The sequence below is a fragment of the Diorhabda carinulata genome, chromosome X (assembly GCF_026250575.1).
Source record: "Diorhabda carinulata isolate Delta chromosome X, icDioCari1.1, whole genome shotgun sequence".
In the NCBI taxonomy this organism is placed as follows: domain Eukaryota; kingdom Metazoa; phylum Arthropoda; class Insecta; order Coleoptera; family Chrysomelidae; genus Diorhabda; species Diorhabda carinulata.
In genome coordinates this window covers 20,585,011-20,608,829 of record NC_079472.1, presented here as the reverse complement: position 1 = coordinate 20,608,829, position 23,819 = coordinate 20,585,011, and the positions used below count along the sequence as shown (strand labels likewise).

General features: G+C 30.5%; 2 protein-coding genes across 2 annotated transcripts in view; one reads left to right on the top strand and one right to left on the bottom strand.

The window, feature by feature from the left end:
• Nucleotides 1-378: 378 nt before the first annotated feature.
• On the bottom strand, nt 379-10,589 carry LOC130901275 (transcription initiation factor TFIID subunit 2). Its single transcript, XM_057812497.1, has 14 exons — nt 10,395-10,589; nt 10,271-10,325; nt 10,058-10,221; nt 9,791-10,007; nt 9,242-9,734; nt 7,757-7,990; nt 5,912-6,111; nt 5,646-5,854; nt 5,344-5,583; nt 4,796-5,045; nt 3,390-3,936; nt 2,471-2,690; nt 1,026-1,329; nt 379-804 (listed from the first exon to the last, which is right to left on the bottom strand). Exons 1-14 carry the CDS (start codon nt 10,436-10,438, stop codon nt 448-450), a joined length of 3,534 nt encoding a protein of 1,177 aa, XP_057668480.1. The 5' UTR covers nt 10,439-10,589; the 3' UTR covers nt 379-447.
• A 4,422-nt stretch (nt 10,590-15,011) lies between these two features.
• The window catches only part of LOC130900776 (fringe glycosyltransferase), a 176,505-nt gene continuing 167,697 nt past the window's right edge, over nt 15,012-23,819 (top strand). The window contains exon 1 of the mRNA XM_057811645.1: nt 15,012-15,376. Within this exon, the coding sequence (XP_057667628.1) occupies nt 15,209-15,376 (168 nt within the window). The 5' untranslated portion in view covers nt 15,012-15,208. The remainder of the gene's footprint in view (nt 15,377-23,819) is intronic.

The following is a 23,819-nucleotide window of genomic DNA, read 5'->3' as shown; positions in this document are numbered from 1 at the left end:
TTCCAACTAAATGAAACAAATAGTATATTGTTCTCTCTCTCTCTTCAATCAGTTTTGCGCATCATTTTCCCACTACTGATATTTTAGAGAATTCTCAAGCAGGCGCAGTACACAAATACAAAGTTGAAAAAGCCATAAAGGAGATATATAATCAAAATATTTCTGTTTTCGAAAATCAGAAACACTAAAAAAATAAAAAAGTATTACATATTCCATGTTATATAAGACAAACATCACAATATATTGAAAATAGACATAAAATCCATAAATGGCGTTAAAATGAAATGAAAAAATTCTAACTAACCATGAAATGACGAAAAAGTTTGTAAATAAATACAGTTTGCGCTTTGATATTAATGTTGTAAATAAAACAGCATCAAAATAAAGAAAATTTATTCAAGAATACGTATATAAAAAAATTATAAACAAAATTATATAGTTACACATTTATATAGTTTCTGCGCTACCTATAGATAAAGGATTCGGACTAGGCGTCGAGCTCATAGAACTTAAAGTATCTTCTTTTAGTTTCGATTTAGGATCTTTCTCTTTTTTCTCCTTACTATGTTTATGTTCATGCTTATGTTTATGTTTGTGTTTATGCTTTTTCTTGTCTTTCTTCTTTTTCTTCACTTTACCGGGCGATTCGCTTTTATGTCTAGCTTCGTCCTCTTTTTTGAACATGCCAGGTTCGAAACCTACCGGTCCACTTTGTCCTAAGCCGGGAAGCGATACAGAGTTGTCGGAAAAATATTCTTGTTTTTGAAGAGTTGGCGATTCGCATTTTACTTCGAGTACTTCTTCCTGAAACAAAATATTGGGAAGTTTCAATAGATACAGTCAACTTTGTTCACGTTATTATTATTGTATTCTTATTGATGAAAGAGTCGACATAAAAATCATACTCATTATCCAGTACAAGTTTCAAAAAATAAATCTTTTTTAGCAAGTTTGTTTATACAGTATGCTAAAAAATACTAATAACCTAAAATATACATATAACTTTAGTAGATATTAGCCCGTACCTTAACGCCTTTTTCTTCACTAGCTACTACTTCAATGTCCATATCAACAGGTTCCAATATGATAGTCTGTGGAGCACTTTCTTTCAAAGTAGGCGACGGAGTTCGTATTTTTATATTATGTTCACTAGGTGGCGGTACATTCTTTGGAATGGTGGGTAATTTATGTTTTTTACTTTCATGTTTGGAACCGAGAATACCATCTAGTTCGGCGATGGGTAAACAGAATGGACGTTTTGTACCATAAAGAGTGTAATAAAAGTCAACCAAATCGCACCGAAGTCTTGTATCATGTGATAACATACAACTGAAAAAAAAATTATGCATAGAAAAATACTTGGAAAAATTCATATCGAAACTTTTTGAGGTTAATTTTCTATATAAATTTTAATATATTTCGCTCCTCATTAGGAGAATTTATTTATATTTTTGTTCTAATAATGGTAAAACAAATATTTAAGATGGTATCAATATTAATACACTATATTTGAACCAACTTATAAAGCACTTTTCCACTCCCACTGAGACAACTTCAAAATATGTGTTTAAAAATGCAATTGTTTAAACAGTGGTGCATTAACAGGGGTCAACCAGGGATCGAACGGGTGGTTGATTGTTGGTTGGTTCAACCGTAATGAAAGTTCAGTGTCAACTGAGAGTTGAAAAGAACTTTTTAATTTCAATCTTTGTTTACTTTAGCTTGCATTTGATGAGCTCAACTTATATATGATTTTAAATTAATTCAACCATTTGAAGATGTCGTCATCATCTTCCCCCGAAATTTTACGAAACATGCTTTTTTGGAAATATAATAGTAATAATGATTCATATCTGATAATCTGATTTTTTCCTTTGCAATTTATCTTTTTAAATTTATGATATTGAAACTACACGTAGAAACTTCAAATAAAACTATACTATATAAATATAATCAGTTCACTGGATTTGATTGATTAAAATTGAATTCTAAGTTCAGCCAACGCAAATTTTTTAGCACAAAGCTTCGGTTGGCCATAGAATGGTTACAAATGCGTTATAATACCGAGCCGATGTTAACCATTGGGGGAATTTCGACCGGCGGTTGAATAACGTCCGGTCGAACAAAACTTTTATAATACCGACCCTAAACATACTCAAATGAAACAATATTTTCGTTAAGGTTATGCTGGACAGTTTCTATCAATGTTTTTTAAAAAGCTTCTGCCGTGCTTTATTATGTTAATCAATTGCTAATGTCAAATGAATATTTATTTTACAACATTGCTGTAGGTTTATACTTAATATTTTCAGGCCTAGAATACTGAGACTTTTATTATTAAAATAACCACTAATTTTTTAGCCTATACATGGCTTTAAAAAATGATTAGGAAACATTAACAAAATGCCAGAAAAAGTAATTAGTTAAAGATAATTTTGATGATACGAAAAATTAAAGTAGAAAATAATACTTGATATTAATCCATATTCTTTCTACAAGTTCTGGTACGTCCAATTTACTTCTGTGAGCTCGTTTGAAAGGTGGATTTTTTATCAACAGCATAGCTAATTTGTGTTTGAATCCGGGATCTGGATCATTTTCTAAAAAGTCCAGCACATACATTAAATCTTCCAATTTACCATCTGCCCTCACAAAATCAGCCAAGCATTCTAGAGCTGCTAACCGTACATCTAAAAATAAGTTTGATTGTAGAAATAGAATTATAATTTTTAATAACGAGCAACAAAAATTACACTGCTCACTAAAAGACAGATATTCCACAAATTCTGGACGTTAAGAATTTGGTATGAATACGAAGAGGAAGATATAGAAGCAGTTAAGTCCTTTAGCAGAAGAAGATAAAAAAGAAGACGCTAGAAAACTAATCCAAATTAGAATCAATAATAAGAACAATCTATCAGACCTTGTAAAAAAGTAGACAGTTCTATTGACAAAAAAAATTGGTGGCTGTAAGAAACGCCATTAAAAACGAAAAGGTATACCAAGAATAAAATGTATAGACCTAATAACCACATCAGTTGAAGAAACTGCTAATGGGAATTGACTTAATTGACTCTCTTAACTAAAAGTCAGATATTTCACAAGTTTTCGGATGTTACCAATTTGGTATGACATTAAAGAGGAAGAGAAAGAAATAGAAGCAGTGGAAGCAATATTAGTTAGCAAAACACAAGAAAGCTGAGCTAAATTAGAATCAATACTAAGAACAATCAACTGACATTGTAAAAGACAGATATATAGACAAAAAAATTGGTGGCTGGAAGAAACTCCGTTAAAAAACGGTTGAACAAAAAAGGTAGACCAAGAAAAAAATGTATAGTCCTAATAAAAACTTAAGTTAAAGGAGTTACTAAAGTGGAACCACTTACCAATGAAATGCCCATAAGTGGCATAACTTTTGAACAGTGTCGGCCTACTTGGTAAATGACCAAACTTTTGTAATTTCCTTATAGATTTTAAACAAGCAACTGAAACTGTATATTTATAACAAGGTAACGCCTTTTCCAGATTCAATAATCTTGTTATTTCTTCTAATATCAGTTTTGTATCGGCACTAAGATTCTCCGCAGTTATTGGTGTACCTTGAGCTACTACAGACACTACCGGGGTTACGGTATTGCCCAATGCTTCTACTAATGCCGCTCTATAATAGTTATCACTGTGTCTATTTTTAGAATTATCATTGTATTTGAATAAATCTAGTAGAAATCGAACAACTTCCGGTGGACATATACCATGAGTATTACGTAAACCCGCCATTGCAAGAGGAATCGTTTTTTGAAGGTAGTAGTGTTGGAAATTTTGAAAATTATTTTGACGGATTATATGAGGAGCGGCAAAAGAACCGAAAAATTTCCTGAAAATAGCCAACATCGCCGGAGGACCCGCCCAGTTTGCAACCATAGCATTTGCTACCTGAAATATTACAAAAAAAAATTATAATTCAATACCAATATAAAAATACTCATCAAAATTGAGTATAAAAAATTAAACAAGCCAGCAAACAAAAAATGTATTTGATAATGATTATTTGATGTTAGCAAAGTGAAGACAACTTTATTATTGTAATTTATTGGAAAAAAATTAGAATTCTTTTATAATCCTTAAAATAAGTAACAGTACAATATGAATCCAAAATGATAAGATAACAGAAAATAGACTCCCCATAGGAAATAATGAAAAGGAAATTATTAGAGGACCTATTGTGTCTCCCTAAAACCTTCTTCCAGTAGATGGAGAAAAGAAGAAAAGACTAGAAGAAAAACCATATGAATACATAATACTAAAGGAAAAACTGGTTCTACTATTCTGGTTCTACTAACAAAGAGCGTACAGAAGAAAGTATAGATCCTGAAAATATAGATGGTGAAGAGGATAATACAGACGTAGAAAAAGGAAAATGAATTTAGTTTTTCTCTATTTTATTTGGAGTCGTAAAGGTCTTGTGCCACATATTTTTGAAAAATATAATTTATTTAAAATGCTGTATAATTATTCACTTTTTTTTTTTAAATATCGCAAGAAATTCATATTTTAATACTTTTGGCAAAATATGCTATACTAGTAGATTAAAAAATCTGATTTCAGGATTTGGATGAAATATTTCAAGCCAATTTTCTCGATATTCTCTAAAGGTGGCACCTTAACGCTTCAAGCACTTTGTATGAAACTTGCCATTGTGTGTTTGAATATGAAATGCAGAAAGAGTCCAAAAGGAACTGGTGGAAATATGAATGCATTACAAGAAGAAATAGTAAATGAATTGCATACTTACCTTTGTCAAACAATGTGAGGCTTTACACCTAACTTTATAATAGCACTGTTCATTTTCAATGGTATCTGTAAGAGCTAATCGAGTAGGTGGAGTAGGATATCTCTCCAAAGCAATGATGGCTTCAATTTGAGCGGTTACATCCCTTTCATGTCGCAACTGATACTGCCATTGATAATCAGGTTGTTCTATAACAACTGAACGTAATAATGTCATTTCAGGATCAAGGCGAATCCAAAGCACAGGAGAATCGCTGAAAATTGATAATTTATCATGTAAATTATTCAAAGATCTCCTACATAGTCATTTTTGCTATATACAGGTACTATGATAATTAGTTAAATCAGTTATCTTTCATTATAACTGGCACTAAAATAAAAATATTCTATCTATGTTTAAAATAAGATTTTAGTACAAGGGAACATACGAAATCATGGAAATATTACATAAAAAAACAAACAGTGATTTTTACTATAGATGACATTCTTTTACTTTGTAGTAGCATAGACCAAACAAACCCGGGTAGCTAGAAAGGGAAATTGCATACTTACTCCATAGCACTTAAATCCATGTCAACTTCTTCACCAGTACACAGAGGAATCTTCTTCTTTTTGTTCCTTCTACTTTTTGAATGACAAGTGATATCTGACTTAACAACTGTATTTTCTATTTGTAATGTATGCTTGAAAGTCCCATCTAATTCTTGGAGGGTTACCAAAAGTGGCCCAACATACTTTCGAATCCCCAAAGATGTTGTAGCATCTTGTCGAATTTCTAATTCTATTGTATTCCTGAAATTAAAAATATGAATTAATATATCACGTATATTTTTCTTTGTTTCTTCTTTATCTACCTCTTTCTATTAAAAACAGAAGTCAAATGAAACTTTGCGTGTCCTCCAGTTCGAACCCATTGATCAATAAACACAGCCATGTCTTTTCCAGTAACAGTGAATATGGCTTTTGTAAAAACATTTGTACTAATCAACATGTGTCCCCATAATCCACTGCCGATTTTTTGTTGTGCCGCATTAGTAGCAAGAGAGAGTTGTTTGTTAAAAACCTGAAAATAATTATTGTAACGATATATAAGTTTAATTATAATATTTGAAGAATATACCTGAAGGAGTAGCTCTAATCCAATTCGATGTTCCAACATTCTCATTACTAATAAAGCTTTTTTATGAAGAGCTTCCACATACATAGACGACATTGTATGCAGATTTCTTATGGAGAAATAAAATTTTTCTTCATTGTTTTTTTGTGGAGTCTGTGTTTGATTTGATCCCACAGGCAATGGAGCTGGTTGTTGACTAGGATCTACAAATATAAATAACACAACTCTACATAAAAAATTGTCTTAGTCCTGCTTTAAAATAAAGAACACATCCCTAAAAAGTCTGCGTAACTGTCACACTATCATCTACAGTTGTCACTTAAGTAATGAAGAAGAATTAATTATTTTTTAGAAGACTCACAAGAGGTTAAAATGTCATCTAGAAAGTGTAATTACGATGCTGGAGCATTTGGTTATATATGTGGTACATTTCTTGAAGTACAAGATATTTAAATGCTTGTGAAAAACTGCATGAAGCCTACGAATATTATTTCAAATGCCCTGTTCGTAATTTAGATAAACTATATGTTGCTTAAAGTAATTGCAATTATATCTAGAATTTTTGTTGGTCGACAAATAAAAAAAAAATTTTCTAGTGAAGAATTTCCAAAATTACTCACTAGTGCGCAACAAAAAAGTTGAAGCAGTTTTAAAGAAGTAGTTTTTGGATTTTTAGGGAATAATAAAGTTGAAAATTACAGAGAGCTAGTTGATAACATGTCAGAAGATTTTAACACTAAAGACTGCAAAATATGCTGCATGCTCATTCAGATAAATACACAAATAACATGGGGGCGTATTTAGAAGAACAAGGAGAATGTTGTCATCAAGACATCATGGACTTTGAACATAGTTATCAGTGCTAATACAATGAAAATATTATGTGGGACTACATACATTGTAATTTTTCAAAATAATTACATTATGTAATCAAATGGTTATAATAGAGATTTTTTTGAGCAAATATACATTAGATAAGCGATCTCTAAGATCTATTGTGCTCATCATCAGAGCTACCCTAATGACTGGACCATCTACAGCTCTCCCTCAAGTCCCAGAGTTCTAATGAACTCCACCATCTGGAATGACCTCCAAAAATTTTTTGAAAGTATTTTCTGAGTTACAGGACATTCTTTCAACCACAGAATCTACAATCTTCTACTGGATATAATCCCGTTAGGTACTTCCTGAGGCAATAATGTCCTGTAACGAACCCATTGAGAAGCTGTAGCATTTGTTTACTAACAATAAAGTCTAGATATTTCTTCTTGTAGGTTCATTTTACTTTACTACAGAAGGTTTTTTACTATTTCATTTCTTTTGTGGAAAATATATTGGACTCCTCTATATCTCTCCTCTCCATAATTTTCAACTTTTTCGCTTCTTAGACCCCTTTTTATATATTTTATTGATGGTTCATCTTTTTGATCTGTTGGGTAAGAATTTTTGACATTTCGACCTACTTTGATCTCTATCTCTCTATATTTCCAAATCATTAAGAACCGAATCCAAACACACCTTACTGTTCTTGTACAGGTTATTGAGTTGCCTATTGTATTCCAGGTTTAGCTTTGAATCAAAAACATTGAGGCTCAATGCTCAATATATCTCATTAAATCATATTTCTTATAGTTTTTTTCCTGGTTTAGTTCCATATTTAATAGCAATTATTTTTACTCAGAAGATGCTTGCACAGGATCATAGTAGTAGTAAGTACTTGGTTTCAGCCTTTAATATTCTAAGCACTAGTTCTCATAATGATTTTTAAACCATATGTATACCATGAGGAAATAGTTTTCTTAATCCTCCCCTGTAAAAGTATAGAAAAATATTGATAGGAATACTCACCTAAGACTATACCACCAAATTCTTCCTCATATTTAACAACATCGAATAAATTACTTTGAATCCATTCTCTATACTCATTATTTCCGAATGATTTTTTACAGTAAAGTCCACACAAATATTGGCTAATACCTTTATTCAACCACATATCTGACCAATTCTGCATAGATATGAAACAACCAAAAAATTGTTCAGCTATAGCTTGTGCCATAACTCTTCTAGTAATGTAAACTTGATCTGAAAAATTGTTTAAACAAACTTTGAATGACTTAATTTTATTTAGTTTACAATTAACATTCTTCCAATAGCAATATCATTTAATAAATCATTCGTTGATTGAAGTGAATGAATAAATAAATTATAATATTTTTTTCTATAAAAATCAGCTTAAAAGAACATGCAAAATAAATATGAAAAGAAAATCAGGATAGAAATATGCTTTAATATTAAAAAAAATATATTTTTCTTTAGTGTTTACATTTCAAAAATAAGCAGCAGCCACCAATAAAATTATTCATAGTTGTATTAAATTTTTTAAAAACAACTATAAACTTTACTCGATTCAGGTTTTTCATGATCTATATTTTTCTCGTTCTTATGTAAGTGAACTATTTATAAATATTCTCTTTTTCGAGAATTTCATTCCATTTGCATTTTGCATCTTTCTAATTGAATGTTGTTTTGATCCATCATGACCTTGACTTTTTAATCTATATTCTAATTACTGAGATGTCTGCCCTATGTAGACTTCTTTTGTTTTTGAATGTTTTAGATTTCAGTTTGGTGAAATATTTGGATAGTATATCATGTCCTTTATGACTAAGGGTAAAATTGTCTCACAATAAACCAAACTACACAGTGAATCATTTGATATTTCTTCACTACTTTTTCTCTTAAAAAGAGACATATGTTGAGCTGTTATCATTCAGATTGTCCTGAGTTTCATAGTATGTTTGGCAGATTCCATCATACGACAAATTTCTCTGGAATTTTGTTACCACATAATTATTTAGCATTGTCAATTTCTTTGCCGCAGTTATGTTAGGTGATTACTTTAGTAGAAGCAAACGGCAAAGCAGCAGCATTTGAAATCGTTTTATATTTATATGACCTTTGTATATTTTAGTTAATGATACATCCAAAAATTCGCAATAATGATGATACTCTGGTAGATGCTTCAATTGAAGAAATTTAATATCAATTAAATATAATTTAATATCATATTTATTGAAATAATTCGACAGTTATTGGAAAATCCTTGTAGATACTGTAAGGAAAAATGTTTTATGTTTTTATTTTGTTTCTTTATTGATTATAGTATCTATTAATCCTTTTTTTGAATATGTTCTTTCTAATTTTTGTCTGGATAATTATTTTCTTTCAATGCAGTTTTTGCAATAAATAGTTGCAAACCTAAAGTTACTCATAAACTGTAAATTTGTTAAATGCTGATTATAAGTAAATGCAGAACAAGGTGAAAAAAATTACCTATAATAACAGCTGAATGAAGTAAATTTACATTCAAAATGCTCATGGTAGCATAAGATCTATAATCTTCATGAATTTCATCAACAAATACTTGCTTATAGCAAGAATATGGGTATCTATTTGACAAAGTTTCCTCATAGAATTCAAACGCCTCATGCATATATCTAGTAGTGACTTTTAGAAGTGGTAATAAATTTGGAAGACAAAAATGAGTTACTTCATGCATAAATGGATCAACAAAAATTTCAAAAGGTCCCACTGCTAATGAAATGTTAGGAGCACATGTGGGAATATTAAGAGTGTAGTGGTATGTTTTTCTTCTCATATCTGGAGTGTAAACTACTTCAATTAGATCTCCGTTTGATACAGCCGTCATCTCTTCTTCCACAGTAAATTCAAGTTTCCATGTACATGTTTCTGCAAAACTATCTACACATGGAAACCATAGTCTAGAAGAATTTTGATGACCATATGTAAACAGGTGGACACCTCTCTAAAACAAGATTAAGTACAATGAAGTATTAATGATAATAATATATTTCTACATACCTCAGCATATGTCCCTTCTTTTTGCGGTACTACAAAATGTATACCACCTTGTGGTAACTCTAAAGAAAACTCAATACCAACTCTTAAAGCAGTCCCTTCTGCCACTAAATGAGATGCTTCTGGTGGTATTGTTACAACTAATTCTCCTGAATTATTATCAGGATCTACCCTTAATGCAGCAGCAAGATGATGTTGAGAAAATGCTTCTAAACTTCTCCTAAAAAAATCATAACATTTTGACTGATAAACCACCTAGAATGTACTTACGTTTCAGTATCTGATTGACAAACATCTAAGAAAGGATCAAAATATTGAAAATGGGCTTCATAATGATCATTCAAGAGAACCCTGTAAATTCGACATTGCTTGGCATTTAATTTTATTATTCGCAAATTATCTCTCAGTGGTACTACAGTAAGTTCGACAAAGCCCTAAAAAATCAATGTCATAAAAGGATATTGAGAAACATAATTCACTTACTATTATGCTCTTCCTTTCAAAACTTATCCCGGTTAAACTCACAATTTGATGGGCTGTAAAGAAGATTATTTAATAATTAAAAGATACCAAAAAATTTCATTATTATTTATATTGAAATACTTATAATTTGAATGGTCTGCAAGTATCTCCTGTTTTTTCTTTCTTCATATTTGGTCGATGTTATAAACTTTGTCTTATTTAAAAAAAATACTTGATCTTATGTTTAAATTCAAACTATTTCATATTGTTATCATATTTAATTTTCTAAAATATTGTTTATTACTACTTATCACCTGTCACATTTCATTTTTCAAGCATCTGTCATTGATATTATTTTAAATGATATCTATATGTAGATAACTCACAATACAAGAGAGGAGTTGATGGTTGCATATAAAAAAAACCATCTATTGACAAGTAAACAGAGACGCAATTAGCTCAAAATTTACTATATCAAAGTAGAAATATAATTTGCATAATACTTTCTTAGCTACTTACTTACGCTAAACAAAAGCCAGACAAATGTTTTATGTGCTGCTAATGTTTTTTTTCTGCTTTTATTATATTATCGTTTATTGATACAAATGAATTGGTTACCTTACATTTGATTGTACAATATTGTTAGTGCTCAGCTAGATAATCCGATTCATCTATTTTTCCCCCTCATTTTATCATCTTATTATTATAATTTTTTCTCCTCTTTTCACTATTAATTTAATTTTTCTTCAATTCCCATCATTCTTATATTTTATTTCTCCTTTTTCTCATTTTGTATGTTTAATTTTTTGTTTTTTTTTTATTTTTATTTTTTTTACAGTTGTTCGCAACCATGATTTTATTCGTCGCACCTAGAAAAATGTTCACTGCTTGCAATGGTACAGGAAACAACAACAAATAATTTTAATGGTACTCGCATATTCAGATAAAATCTTGCTTTATAAGCAATTCAAGCAATTTTTAACTATTAAATAGAATTCAAACTTTCGTAAGTGGAGTTCAGAGAAAGACAATATATAATTATATCCTTACTGTAATAATGGGTATAGTCCGACTTCATTAGCAAGAAGGCTTCCATATTGAGCTAGATAGTGCGAAAAGTCGATAAAAAAAGCCGATTATCCGGTATCTAACCTACCGTGTATCACGCGTTGCGCTGGACTGAATGCAGTGAACTTCTCTAGTTAAATCACACCACATTGTTTTATAACCTCGAGATTATAACGTGAGTCATCGAAAGAATGCACAGAGCACGTTAGTCTATCCCAGATAAATAATAATATTGCAACAACGTGAGTCGAATAGTACGTGAATTATTAAATTAGTTGAGTTTACTGGACGCTAACATTTCGTTTTCAGTTTTTTATCACGGTATTACTAGGCGACTGAAAAATATTGAAATTTTTTTATTAGTTTATATTATTATATTCAAATTATATAATTTTGGAGACCTCTACAGTAAAAAGCGCTTATGCACTAGCCTTATCCGTCAGCGCAACTCTAAGAAGCCCTAAAAATTTCACTGAATATTGCCCTAATAGTTACCAAGCTTTAGCAAGGGTCAATTGATACAAACGGTCTACAATCGTCGATATTTCATTATTCGATTGTAGTGAAAAAATCATTTATGAATTACGTATTAATACCCTTTGGGCTTGGTATCTCTTAATGTTGATGATAGTTCTATCGTTCCACAAATCTATCGTATTGATATTATTTTTTCAATTTTTCCGGGTTTCCGAATTCCTTAAGAGAAACCCGTCATTATTTTAGCCTCGGGTCTTATAAATCTTAATCCGGCCCTGTTACTAACGTTTTGAATTCTGTAAGACCTATATTTTTAGAACTTGAAATAAAGAATAAAAACAATTCTAATAAAAATTACAACTATGATATTTGCTCTAAGGAATATCCATTTGCAATCTATGTACAGGGCGTCAAATAAGACAGTATATCCTTCAGTGCTGGCGGGGAACACAAATTGAAATGTTGCAAAGAGTGCAACCTCGTGTTTTTTTGGGATATTATGGCATTTCTTTCGCCATCTCCTTCATGGCATCTTGGAGAATGAGGACGAACATCTGTATCAACAGAAGTAGACCCACAAACTGTTATAAATTCTTCTATATGGCGATGCCAAGGTACAGTTTTAGATCGGCGTTATATTTGTGGGACTACCAATGTTCAAGGAGTTCAAAAAATTCTCTTGTTAGGTATTGGTTTCGACTTGCTATTCAGCTTTATTCGATATATAAACTCTATAAGAATTCAGTGCTGCAACGTTAAAAAAAAATAAAAACCATTTGGTCAGTAGTATCAACTTCTCTAAGTAGCACGTAAATCAAATTTATTTCTGGTTCTGCAGGATTATCAGATTATCAGCTTGTCTTATCATGATGATGAGTTGGTATAACCAAAATTGGTTTTGATCTGTAGGGAATGTAATTAACTATTGTTGTATCGGCCGAAAAGAGAAAATGCGATGAATCAATATCATTCTTTTTAGTATGTATTAACAATTCGTCTGTTATTAATTTGCTGCTAAGAAAATTTCCAGAAGTCAATCCTCTATCGATGTAATAATATAGTTTTACTGAATCAGGTGCAACTCTCCAAGTTTTGTTCAAGAAGTAGATCTATTTTTCGAGAACTGTACATCCTAGATTTTATATTGGTAAATATGCGGTACTAGTGAACCTGTCATCCACATTACAGCTGGTCAGTAAATCACAACTAAATTCGTTTTTAAATATAACAAGTTTCAAAGTATATGAGGAAAGATTAAAAAAAAATTAATCAAAGGAAAAACTACGTTATTGAAATATGTAAAAATATTTTCGTGTCTACTTTTGTAGACACTTTTTGTAAAGCTAAGTTAATCACAATGCTAATACAAAGCGAAAATTAGAAATTTTTTATAAATTGTGCAATAAAGTGCAATTTCTTCTAAAATATTTGATGTATGTTAATAACATTGTGTCATATACGAGTTTAAGGGTATGAGCTTTGATTTTCAAACAACCTTCATAAAGAATAATTTTATTGTAAAAACGCACCAATATAAGTAGAGCTAATTCTTACAAATTCGAATCGGGAACACAATAGGCAACTAATATTCACAATTAGTGGCTCTATCATTTCATTAATAATATAATAATCGTCTGATTAACTACCTTTTCCCAGTTTTAAGGCTTCACATTATTTCAAATTTCACTCATTTCAAAAGAATTATTTTTTTCTTGAAACTTTCTTGGTGATCAATGTCCTTCGTATGCGACCGTGAAAAGTTGGACTGCAAGCTTCAAAACTGGTAAATTTCCCATTGAAGATGATGACCGATCGGGAAGGCCAGTTTCTGTGTCAGTCCCCGAAAATATCGATGCAGTTCATGACATGATTTTATCAAACCGTCGAATTGGGTTAAAACGGATATATGAAGCACTGAATATTTCATACGAACGCGTTCATCCTATAGTTCAGATCAATTTGAACATGAGAAAAATTGCTGCATATTGGATCCCCAAATGTTTGAATGTTGACAAAAAGCGTGCAAGGGTAGAAGCTTCGCGTTCGATCGGTGCTCGATTTGAAAACGGTGTAGACTTCTTAAACCGAATTGTTACTATGGATGAGACTTGGGTACATTTCTAAGATCCAGAAACAAAGCAACAATCGATTGAATGGCGACACTCTGGTTCTCCAAGTCCTAAGAAGTTTCGTGTCCAAAAATCTGCTGGAAAAGTTCTTGCTTCAGTTTTTTAAGATTGCCATGGAGTAATCATGATTGATTTTTTAGATAAGGGTAGAACAATAACTGGAGATTACTATTTGACATTACTCACCACGGGAAAAAATTAAAGAAAAAAGTCGCGGAAAGCTATCCAAAGGTGTTTTGTTTTTGCAGGACAACGTCCCTGCACACAAATCTCATGTTGCCATGCAAAAAAAATTCGTGGCTTAGGTTTGAATTACTAAGTCACCGCCCTTATTTACCAGATTTGGCTCCGTCCGACTATCATCTTCTTTCCTTAACTGAAAAAAAGTTTAAAAGGTCCTAAATTTTCTTCCAACGAGGAGGTAATAAAAGCTGTGGAGGTCTGGTTTGCAGAGCAAGAAGAAAATTTTTTTTCAAATGTCTAGAGACGTTGCAGGTTCGCTGTAATAAATGTATCTAATTAAGAGGAGAATATGTTGAGTAATAAAATATTTTGACATTGAAATTTTGTATAGTTCTATAGTAGGCTAAGAATTTTTTAATATATCCTCGTATGCTAGGGAAGAAATTGTTGCAAGTAAAATAAAACCAAATTTCTAACTTTTATTCGCATATGGGTACTTATACATCGTAAGGTACAACTTTGTATCCTTTTTCTATTGTTCTGTAAAGCTTATGGTTATAAAAGATCAATAAAAGCCCCAGAACTTGTAATATGTACATTAATGAAAAATTCAGAAAATATTTAGATAATTCTGCAAGAATAATTGAAATAACTTCACTAATTTTGGATTAGTAATTAGGTTTTATTTGTCAAAAATAGTTTAGATAATTAGAATATTATTAATAAATATCAAATTATTTTATTCTAATTAAAAGATGCCTATGAGACATGATCACTTCATTAAGATGAAGGGTCTTCAGCCTGGTAGATTTAAAGCGATTAACGTATCGGTAAACGGCAATTTTCGTCGGTATAAACGAAAAGGCCTATGCTGGCGTGTGTCCCTTCTAGCCCCACTACGGAACACTTGTCTGAATGGGGGTTTCCAACTAACATGGAGCCGCTCATTTAAACAGTCTTAACCTATCTTGACGAACGACAGTGCGCCGACTGTACTTGCCAATACGAACTACACGCGTGCGGGATTTAGTTTGTTTACATTTTAAACTAAACTGAAGATTTATGAAAATTTTCGTGATATGACTATAAATTAGAGTTTTGTATGTGCGGAACAGTGAAATTAGTGAATGTAGAAGTGGAAAATAATGCCAAAATGAATTTTAAACATAGAAAATGTTTGCAGACATTGTGTTGTGCTGTTTTATTAGCTTATAGTACTCTTTTATTGTATCAAGTTATAGGGGATGGAAACGCTGACGTTCAGAATAAGGTACACGATTATTATAAATAATATATTCTACCAGCGCAACGGTTGTGTTCAAGAAATTAAAATTATTACTAAATTAGTTTTTCGATTTCCTGTTTATATATTTTATTATAAAATATTTGAGTTTTACTGAAATTGGACAGACAGTAATGCTAAAAAGTTTATTTTTGAAGAGTTTTTCAATTCGTTGTTTTCAATTTGTTTAACAGACTGATAAAATATTGAAATTACTGATATTTGAACAATCAGCATAATGAAACAAGTTTTTCGCTAAATTATTTTTGTTTTCAACTATACATACTTTTAATTCAGTAATCTATTTTGTACATATATATTTTCATCGCTTTAAAATAACCTTAAAAACGAAATTGGAACGAATTTTTTGTCTCAAACATTATTTCTTATTTTGTAAATGTAAAAGTATAAACAAGAAAATAATTATATTAGTTATATTCCAATATAAGCCGGCTAGACGAGCTACTACGAGTCCGATGGTGAATTCAATGATTCAAGTACCATGTGTTTCCTACTTAATCTTTGATTTCTGCCCATAAAAGTTTTATTGGTTTCAATTTTAATAATACGTTGGCAATCGAACGCCTTATACTACATATTCAATATATTCATCTTTAAAACGTCGCACATTGGGTAAAAAGGTCCAATACCTGGCAATAAATCAGGAGCTCTATAAATATATGCCAAAGTTGATTATTATTAATAGGATGTGTTATTACTACATATAAAACACATAGTTAACATTTTGAGTTTTATGTTAATTCAAAAAAACATTATCGTAAGATATAAAAATTTGTTTCTAGTTATTTATTTACGTGATTATATATCCATACAAAAAAGATACAGCTATTACATTTCTTCATCAGAATCAAAAGAGCTATTCTTGTCATCGCTTTCACTATCATCGTTGGCGTCATTAATGTTGTCAAAATCAGTGTTGCAAAAGTCCCGGTTTTAATAAATCCTTTGCTTCTTTAGGAAGGCACTTAATTTTTTTCTTTGAAAATTTTCTTTTTCTGGTTATTACGGAGTCGGAACTCAGTAAAAATGAATTGAAAATATCCTCGTTTTTTTTTTCACGACTACACCCTAGAGCGTTTTCATCTGACATAATTTGGTTCTCAAACGACTTCTCAAATGTTTTTCTGTATCGACTCACACGTTTCGGAGATGTGTGTGCTGGTAATATCACTTTTGAAGCCTACGTTTGTCCAGTAGCTCTTAAACTCATTTGAGTGCCATAATTTAATACATTTATTTATGTAGACTCTCTCAACTGATTTTAGTCGTTTCGTTCGCTAGGAACTAGATTCAAATGGAATTTTTGAGCGATCTTTTTTCCTTTTAGGAGTCTCTACATTTTCTCTTATTGTAAATGAAATTGATGTATCAAGCCACTCAGCATTATTTTTGAGAAACGTTTTTTCTATCTTGAACGCTTCCATCCTGCGTAATTTCAGCGCTTTAAAAGCTCTTTACTTTCACATTGCGTTCGGTTCATTATTTCAGTTTTTAAATAATCAAATTGTACATCAATTTCATTTTTATTTGAAATTCTGTGAATATTAAAAAGTTCTCTCCTTGATTTCCTGAAATAAAATAAAGATAAATTTAAAACATTCTTCTTACATTATCTATCTCATTTCATCAGTACACAGACAAAAATTTTTCTAAAAAAAAGTGCAAATAAGTGCAAGAAAACTAAGCAATTTTAAAAAGCTAAAATAATACCAAATATAATAAAAATTATTTGAAAACTCAAACTATATTGGAACCCAATTAAAAGCTTGCATATATTTTGGAAAATGTTAGAACAATATTGTTTTATTTTGTTTTAAATAATATTAACTAAATAAATAAACTTTTCTGCGGATACAATTTTATTAAAATTTTGTTACATACCTGAAGTCGAAGGTTCCATGTTGAAATTTAAACAGAAACTGTGAAAATATAGCTTTAAATCCGCACAAAAAAAATTCAAAATTCAATCTACAACAATAAACGTACAATATCCATAGAAAACTGACTTTAGTACAGGGATGGGTAGTAAACGCTTGGGATTAATGATAACATTTACCTGTGTTATAATGAAGGGGATATTGGTTTATCCAAAAATGACGAAAAGTAGGCTTTCTTTGCTACTTACTTTTTCGATTTATTGCCAAATAAAGGATGAGTTTAGTAGCTCAATTTTCATAACTACTCACCGTTATATAAATAAATCAATCATGCAGATAATTTCCAGTTATATCATAACTCGTTGATTGATGTAAACATATTTGAACCAAGAGACCAGGCAAATTTAGAAACAATAACTAGGTTTCCCTAAATTCTGTAAGAGATTAAATAGTTTTTACATTAACCCACTAAACCTTTGTTTGTATTCAAAAATCGACAACTTTCAAAAGCATTTTTTTTGTTCAATTTTAACGTCTAATTGGCCTTTCAAATTTTTAAAAAATGATTAACGCTCTTCAATTTTAATAAACCCAAGTATTTCAGAAACCAAATGATAATCGTTCAATACTAATATTTTATTCAAAACATAAAAATATTAAATTCTGAAGGTAATCATTAAATTTTTGACTGAGAAAATAATTGAAAAGAAGTAAAGACCTTATAGTTTTAGTAAATTTTAAGATAAAGTATTATAGGTTATGTTTTCTGTTAAAACTCTATGTTTCGACATAATTCACACCAAAATATTGAAACCAAAGTTTTCTTCTTCTTTCTTAGAAGGTTCTATCATTTCCCGTGTTCATAATCCTACAAATAATGTTGACATCGATACAATACTAGACGCAATGTGTCTTTATCAAAAGCATTCGCAGACGAAGTTAGCTGAATAATTCATGCAAGATCTCGCCTTTAATATATTTTGATCTTGCTCTGAATTGCAAGCAATTTGTTGAAAGATCAAAATATTGCATAGATGAATATTGCACGTCGCACGACGAGTAGCATCATGGCTACTGCTAACAAAAATTTTATTATATTTTATAATATAAACAAAAAAAGTGGTCAGTGGATCACTGGCGATAATTATGTCATCTACTGCTTTGCTTTTGTTGTCTGATTGACAGGTTTGTTGCTAAGTTAAAAGTAACTAGATTTTTCCCCACAATTGCAGCTAGCATGCAATAAAAATTGTACCAAATCGATAATGTTGCAAGTGCGAGATTTTGCATGAAACTATCAGCTGAACTTCATGTTTGCATGCTTTTTATCAAGAAATCTTGCGCTTTGCATTGCGCTGCATCATCCAAGCGGCCTTAATTTGATCATTTTGCTGCAATTTTATTGCAAACAAGTTGGAATTATAGATTAAATTCTAATTACTTCTGTGCACTGTGCACTTTTTTATATCTTCTTGGTCTTTTCTTAGATCTATTTAATAAGATAACAGCCACAAATACAAAGAAAGCTTAAGATTTAGTCACTATCAGGTTGTAGCTACCTTGCATCTAACAATACTTAATATACGTAAACATTTGTCCCGAAAAAATTCCCTCCATATATCGATAATCCATCCACACCTGACTGACCGATACCTGACCCAGGAAATTCCAAGTAACCTTCTTAATGTCCAAATAGCTTAGAATTAAATTAATCTTTCCCAATATACCTGACTTTGGGAAAAACCAAAAACCTGCTACCTTATCTTTATTCCATACTTACATGAACCACTAGTTATAGGCGCTAGTCTTAGTGTTGAGGGTAGTGGAGAGGTATTACAATAAAAAAAGCCTTTTTCCATACACACTTACAACAAATATTATTGTTGTTCTTGATAAATATTCAGGCGAATTTAGTAATTAATCCTACATAACTATTTTGAAATTGAAATACAAAGAATGTAATTTAAATTTAAGTTACAAAAACTCTAAACGTTCCCTCAACAAAAAAATTGATTAACTGAAGAAATACGATATGAGATTAATTTAAATCGTCCACCTGCAGTCTGCTATATCCCAGAGGGGGAAGAGAAAAAGTGAACACAGGGGTGAAATTTTGATTCTCTTAAGATGCGGGTTGTGAAGTAGCATGTTTTCGATGTTGAATTATATAAAAAAGAATCACGTAAAGAATGCGTTTTGTCATTAGTATTCCAGGGATGTTACAAGATGCCGAGGTATTTAGTTTCAATGCGCATATTAAAATGTAAATAATCATATTTCTATGTTTTTTGTTGTAGTATACTCAAGTCGAGTGTATGAGTTGATTAAATTGTAGCTTGGTGTTTGTTATTAATAATTTATTACAAAATATGCTTGGTATTGTTGGCTTGGTTATGATCTACATTTCCTTAAAACAAGAGAATAGAAAAAATAGTGTGAATTAAGTTTGAAAAATCAGTTTAGGTACATAGTTTAAAGGTTCCATGTTAATGCGACATATTTTTTGTCCATTGATGGTAAACGCCGTCCAATCTTTTATAAATTCTATAATTGTGACATATTGGTTTCTTTCATTGGATGTTCGGTGGCATTCAAACTGTTAAGTGGGCAAAACATTAACGCATGTCTATTTAGGCAGTAAATTAGTTTGTAGAACATCATAAACCTAACGAATAATCACAAGTAATTAATCCCAAAACAAACAGTCGGGTGCTCATACCTTTGAATGGTGTATACATGTGGAACAATAACTCAAGAAGTTATTATATTTTTTATTAGGTACAAAATATGCATTTTTATATGCTTTTTGTATGTATGTAGAATGGATATCGATTCACCAAGTACCTTCAGCATAAACTAATGGTATATAAGATCGAATGTTATATGTATATATTAGCATCAAATGTGTGGTCTATCTAAAGTCAATGTAAAGCGAGAAATATTTAATCTCATTGATGGAAAATGTCCCTTAATGACCGACGTACAAAATTTGCAACATTTTTGATAAGATTTTCTGTAAATAATATTCATTTAATGTGAAAATAATGTAGAAGGACAACATTGCTGAAAATTGACTACAAGTCAAGCTCTTATTTCTACTAAACTTGATATAGTTTTTCCAATATCAATTGCAAATTATAAAAACCCTTGCCGACAATTTTGTTTGATCTACCATAAGCCTTATTATAACTGAATATTAAATTGTAAAACGTGAATAGACGAGAAAATTATACCTGATTGTAAGGGAGTTTGGTTTAAACAGGGTACCAGACGTGAACTGAGCCCTTTTTGTGCCCCATTCGTCTATTAGAACTTTGGCAGTCTTTTATCTGACGTAAATAATCTTATCGCTATCTGACTTTCGTTATATGTGAAATCTCGCGATAACCACGTTATCTACGTGGTTTCAATCCTCTAAGACCTAGCGCTTCTTTACGAGGCTTTATAAATATTTTTTTTATTTCAGTTTAACGTGCCTCGACAGAGCTGGTCATTGGCACACAAAAACAAACAAAAAATACATAAGCTAAAGAACTGCTGCAAAATCTCTTACATTACATAAATTAAATTTTCTGAAACTGCTTGGTTGCTTTAAGGAACTCCAGAACTTTCTTGATTTCTGTCAGCTTCCTTGAGGTTAGGTTCCAGATTAAACTGTTTTCAAATCATTGTCAAGTTAAACTAGGATTTTAGAAAAATTCTTGGAAGGTTCTTTGGTATGACGATCTGCAGATTCGTTTCCAGTAATTCTAGTATGCGATAGATGCCAAATAAGAAAGTGTGTTACATCAAGGAAGATGTTATGAATATTTTAGACTATGGGTGGTATATATAGTAGAGAGTTATTAGATGTTTGTAAGGAGAAATACATTTGAAAGCTTGAAGGATGCCGTATAGTTTACCAATGTAAACAATACATGATGAAAGTAAGTGAAAGAAAATTATGGTTCGTGGTTTGTAGTGACTGCGCAGTCTACACCGAATTCAGTTTTGGAGACATCAGTATAGAGGATTAGGTCAAAGTTTTTTTTTTCTAGGAATGCTTTCTTCACAAAAACGCTAGGAGATTCATGTTTATTGTAAACAATAAGTGAGGTGTCGACTATAGGAATTTTTTGTGCCAAGAGAGAAGGCAAAGGAAGTGGGGAGGTTATAAAAACTTAATAACTGGTAATTGAGATTGTCACTGGTTTTAAAATTTGAAAATCTATATTGTTCCAAATAAGAGAATCAAATTAACATATCTTATACATGTATGTTCAAGATCCAGAGAGAATTGATAAAAATAGGAAAGTTTAAAGTATTATTTGGAGAAAATAAATTTCATTTCATATATGCAATTATAATTGAAAATCCATTACCATATCACTGGATTATGAAAATTCGACACAATTTGTATATTTTGATTATTATTTAATGATTCACCCTCCTCCAACACAGAGGGTGTAGTGGGATTTTGTTATCCGAAATTTGTTCAATATTCATCAAATAGCCTTTCATAATTGACAAAATTATCAATTACCAGTTAATCATCATCTATGACATATTTAAAATATAGACATTCTTTTATGTGGATTCTTATAAACAAATATATATTTTTCTTCCACTACATTTTTGCTTGTTTCGCTTTTCCAATTGTTAGCATTAATTCTTGATACGTGACAAAAGTCTATCCCCCTATCTTTACTTTGTTGATTTGACATTAGATAAAAACGGTTCATTATTATAATAATTTTAATGTTTACCTGTCAACCTGAACAAGTTCAGCAAATATATTTCAACTTTTTTTGGTACCTACCTGCAGTTTTATCTAATCTTTGGGATGATTTGTTATCCTTGATATTATTTGAAAAGCCCTTCAGGTAAAATTTGGGCTCGTGCTACAGTTTGTGAAATGAAGATAAGTTCAGTTTAATAAAAATTAAATTCTTCAGTCTCTTTTAAGGTAGACAAAGCTTCTAAACATATAGACATCAAAAGTTATATTTTAGATGTATATAGATTTATAAAATTATTTTTTTTTAGTTCATAATTTACAGATTGGGTGCTTGAACAAAAATGTAACGTTCGAACAACGTTGCCAAACTAAAAATAGTATAGAAATTGAGGAAATGTAAATCAATGATGCAGTTAGTTTTATAAAAACGATAAATATTTGTTGTTCTTGGCTTATAAAAATAATTCAATCCATTCTAATTTGTTTTTTTTTCGTCGGATATAACGTGTATGAAGCTTTAACAAACTTATGATGTACTGGATACTGGTAATTGAACTTACCCATGGTACTAGAGGAAAGTAACCAGATAAGGAATGCCGTTTTTGTGTTATAGAAACAAAATATATTGTAAATCAAATTTTTAGTCGAATTCTTCAAGGAAAAATTAGACTATTACGGTAGGCATGACTAGAAGAAAAATGGGGGGCACATCATTTTTCCCATGTTTTGAGACCTCCTGAACACGATTATGATGGTTTTTCGAATGTCTGTAGTTATATATATATATATATATATATATATATATATATATATATATATATATATATATATATATATATATATATATCTGTTTAAGCTACAATTCTTATTTTCTTCTCTCGAGCAATTGCTATGGGTCCGATTTGGTTCAAAATTAGCATACATGGCTTTTTTGGCGGCGGATTGATGTTATTAGAGTTTGGTTGAAAAAAAATTAATATTTCGAGGGGTCGCAGTGCAAAAAAAGTGGTTTTTGACCTCTGCAGGTCAAACGAAAAGCGACTGAAAAATGAAATTTCACATGTAGGTTCAATTAGTTGCGAGATGATTTCCTGTCTAAGGTCGAAACTTTCCATCTCCACCCCTCTCCCTTTTATGGTCATTTTTGTTATATTTTCTTATTTTTTGGCCAGGAAAAGTTTAACTAGAGGGTTCGAACTTCGCATGCAAGTAGGGGTGATGTTTTTCATATTTATTTACACTCTTTTTATTCTAGGGGTGAATTAATAAACACTGTCTCTTACGTTCTTAATTTATATATATATGTATATATACATATATATATATATATATATATATATATATATATATATATATATATATAGATATATATGTATATTAATACATATATATATATATATATATATATAGATATATATGTATATTAATTTATATTTATATATGATAATTTATATATATAATGTCTGCTATTACTTTCACTAATTAGTTCATTTCTCTATGATTATTTTAAAATTAACTAACTGCGTTTATACAAATCATTTATATACCTAAATAAAATTCTACAATGTTCTAAAACAAAAAGAAACGAAATAAATAAATAAATAGACTTTTCTAGAAATTATTCAAAAGAACTACTGTAAATAAACTGCCTGCTCTAATAAAAATTTCGAAAAGGAAACATCATTTCAATTTATAAAAAGCAGATGAAAGGCACTAACTTGTTCGTAACAATATAAATAAATTGAATTTAAAATATAAATATTTCTTGATTGTTTGTTTTGCTCTATCTCCTCTACCAATTTAATGAGTTGTAGAT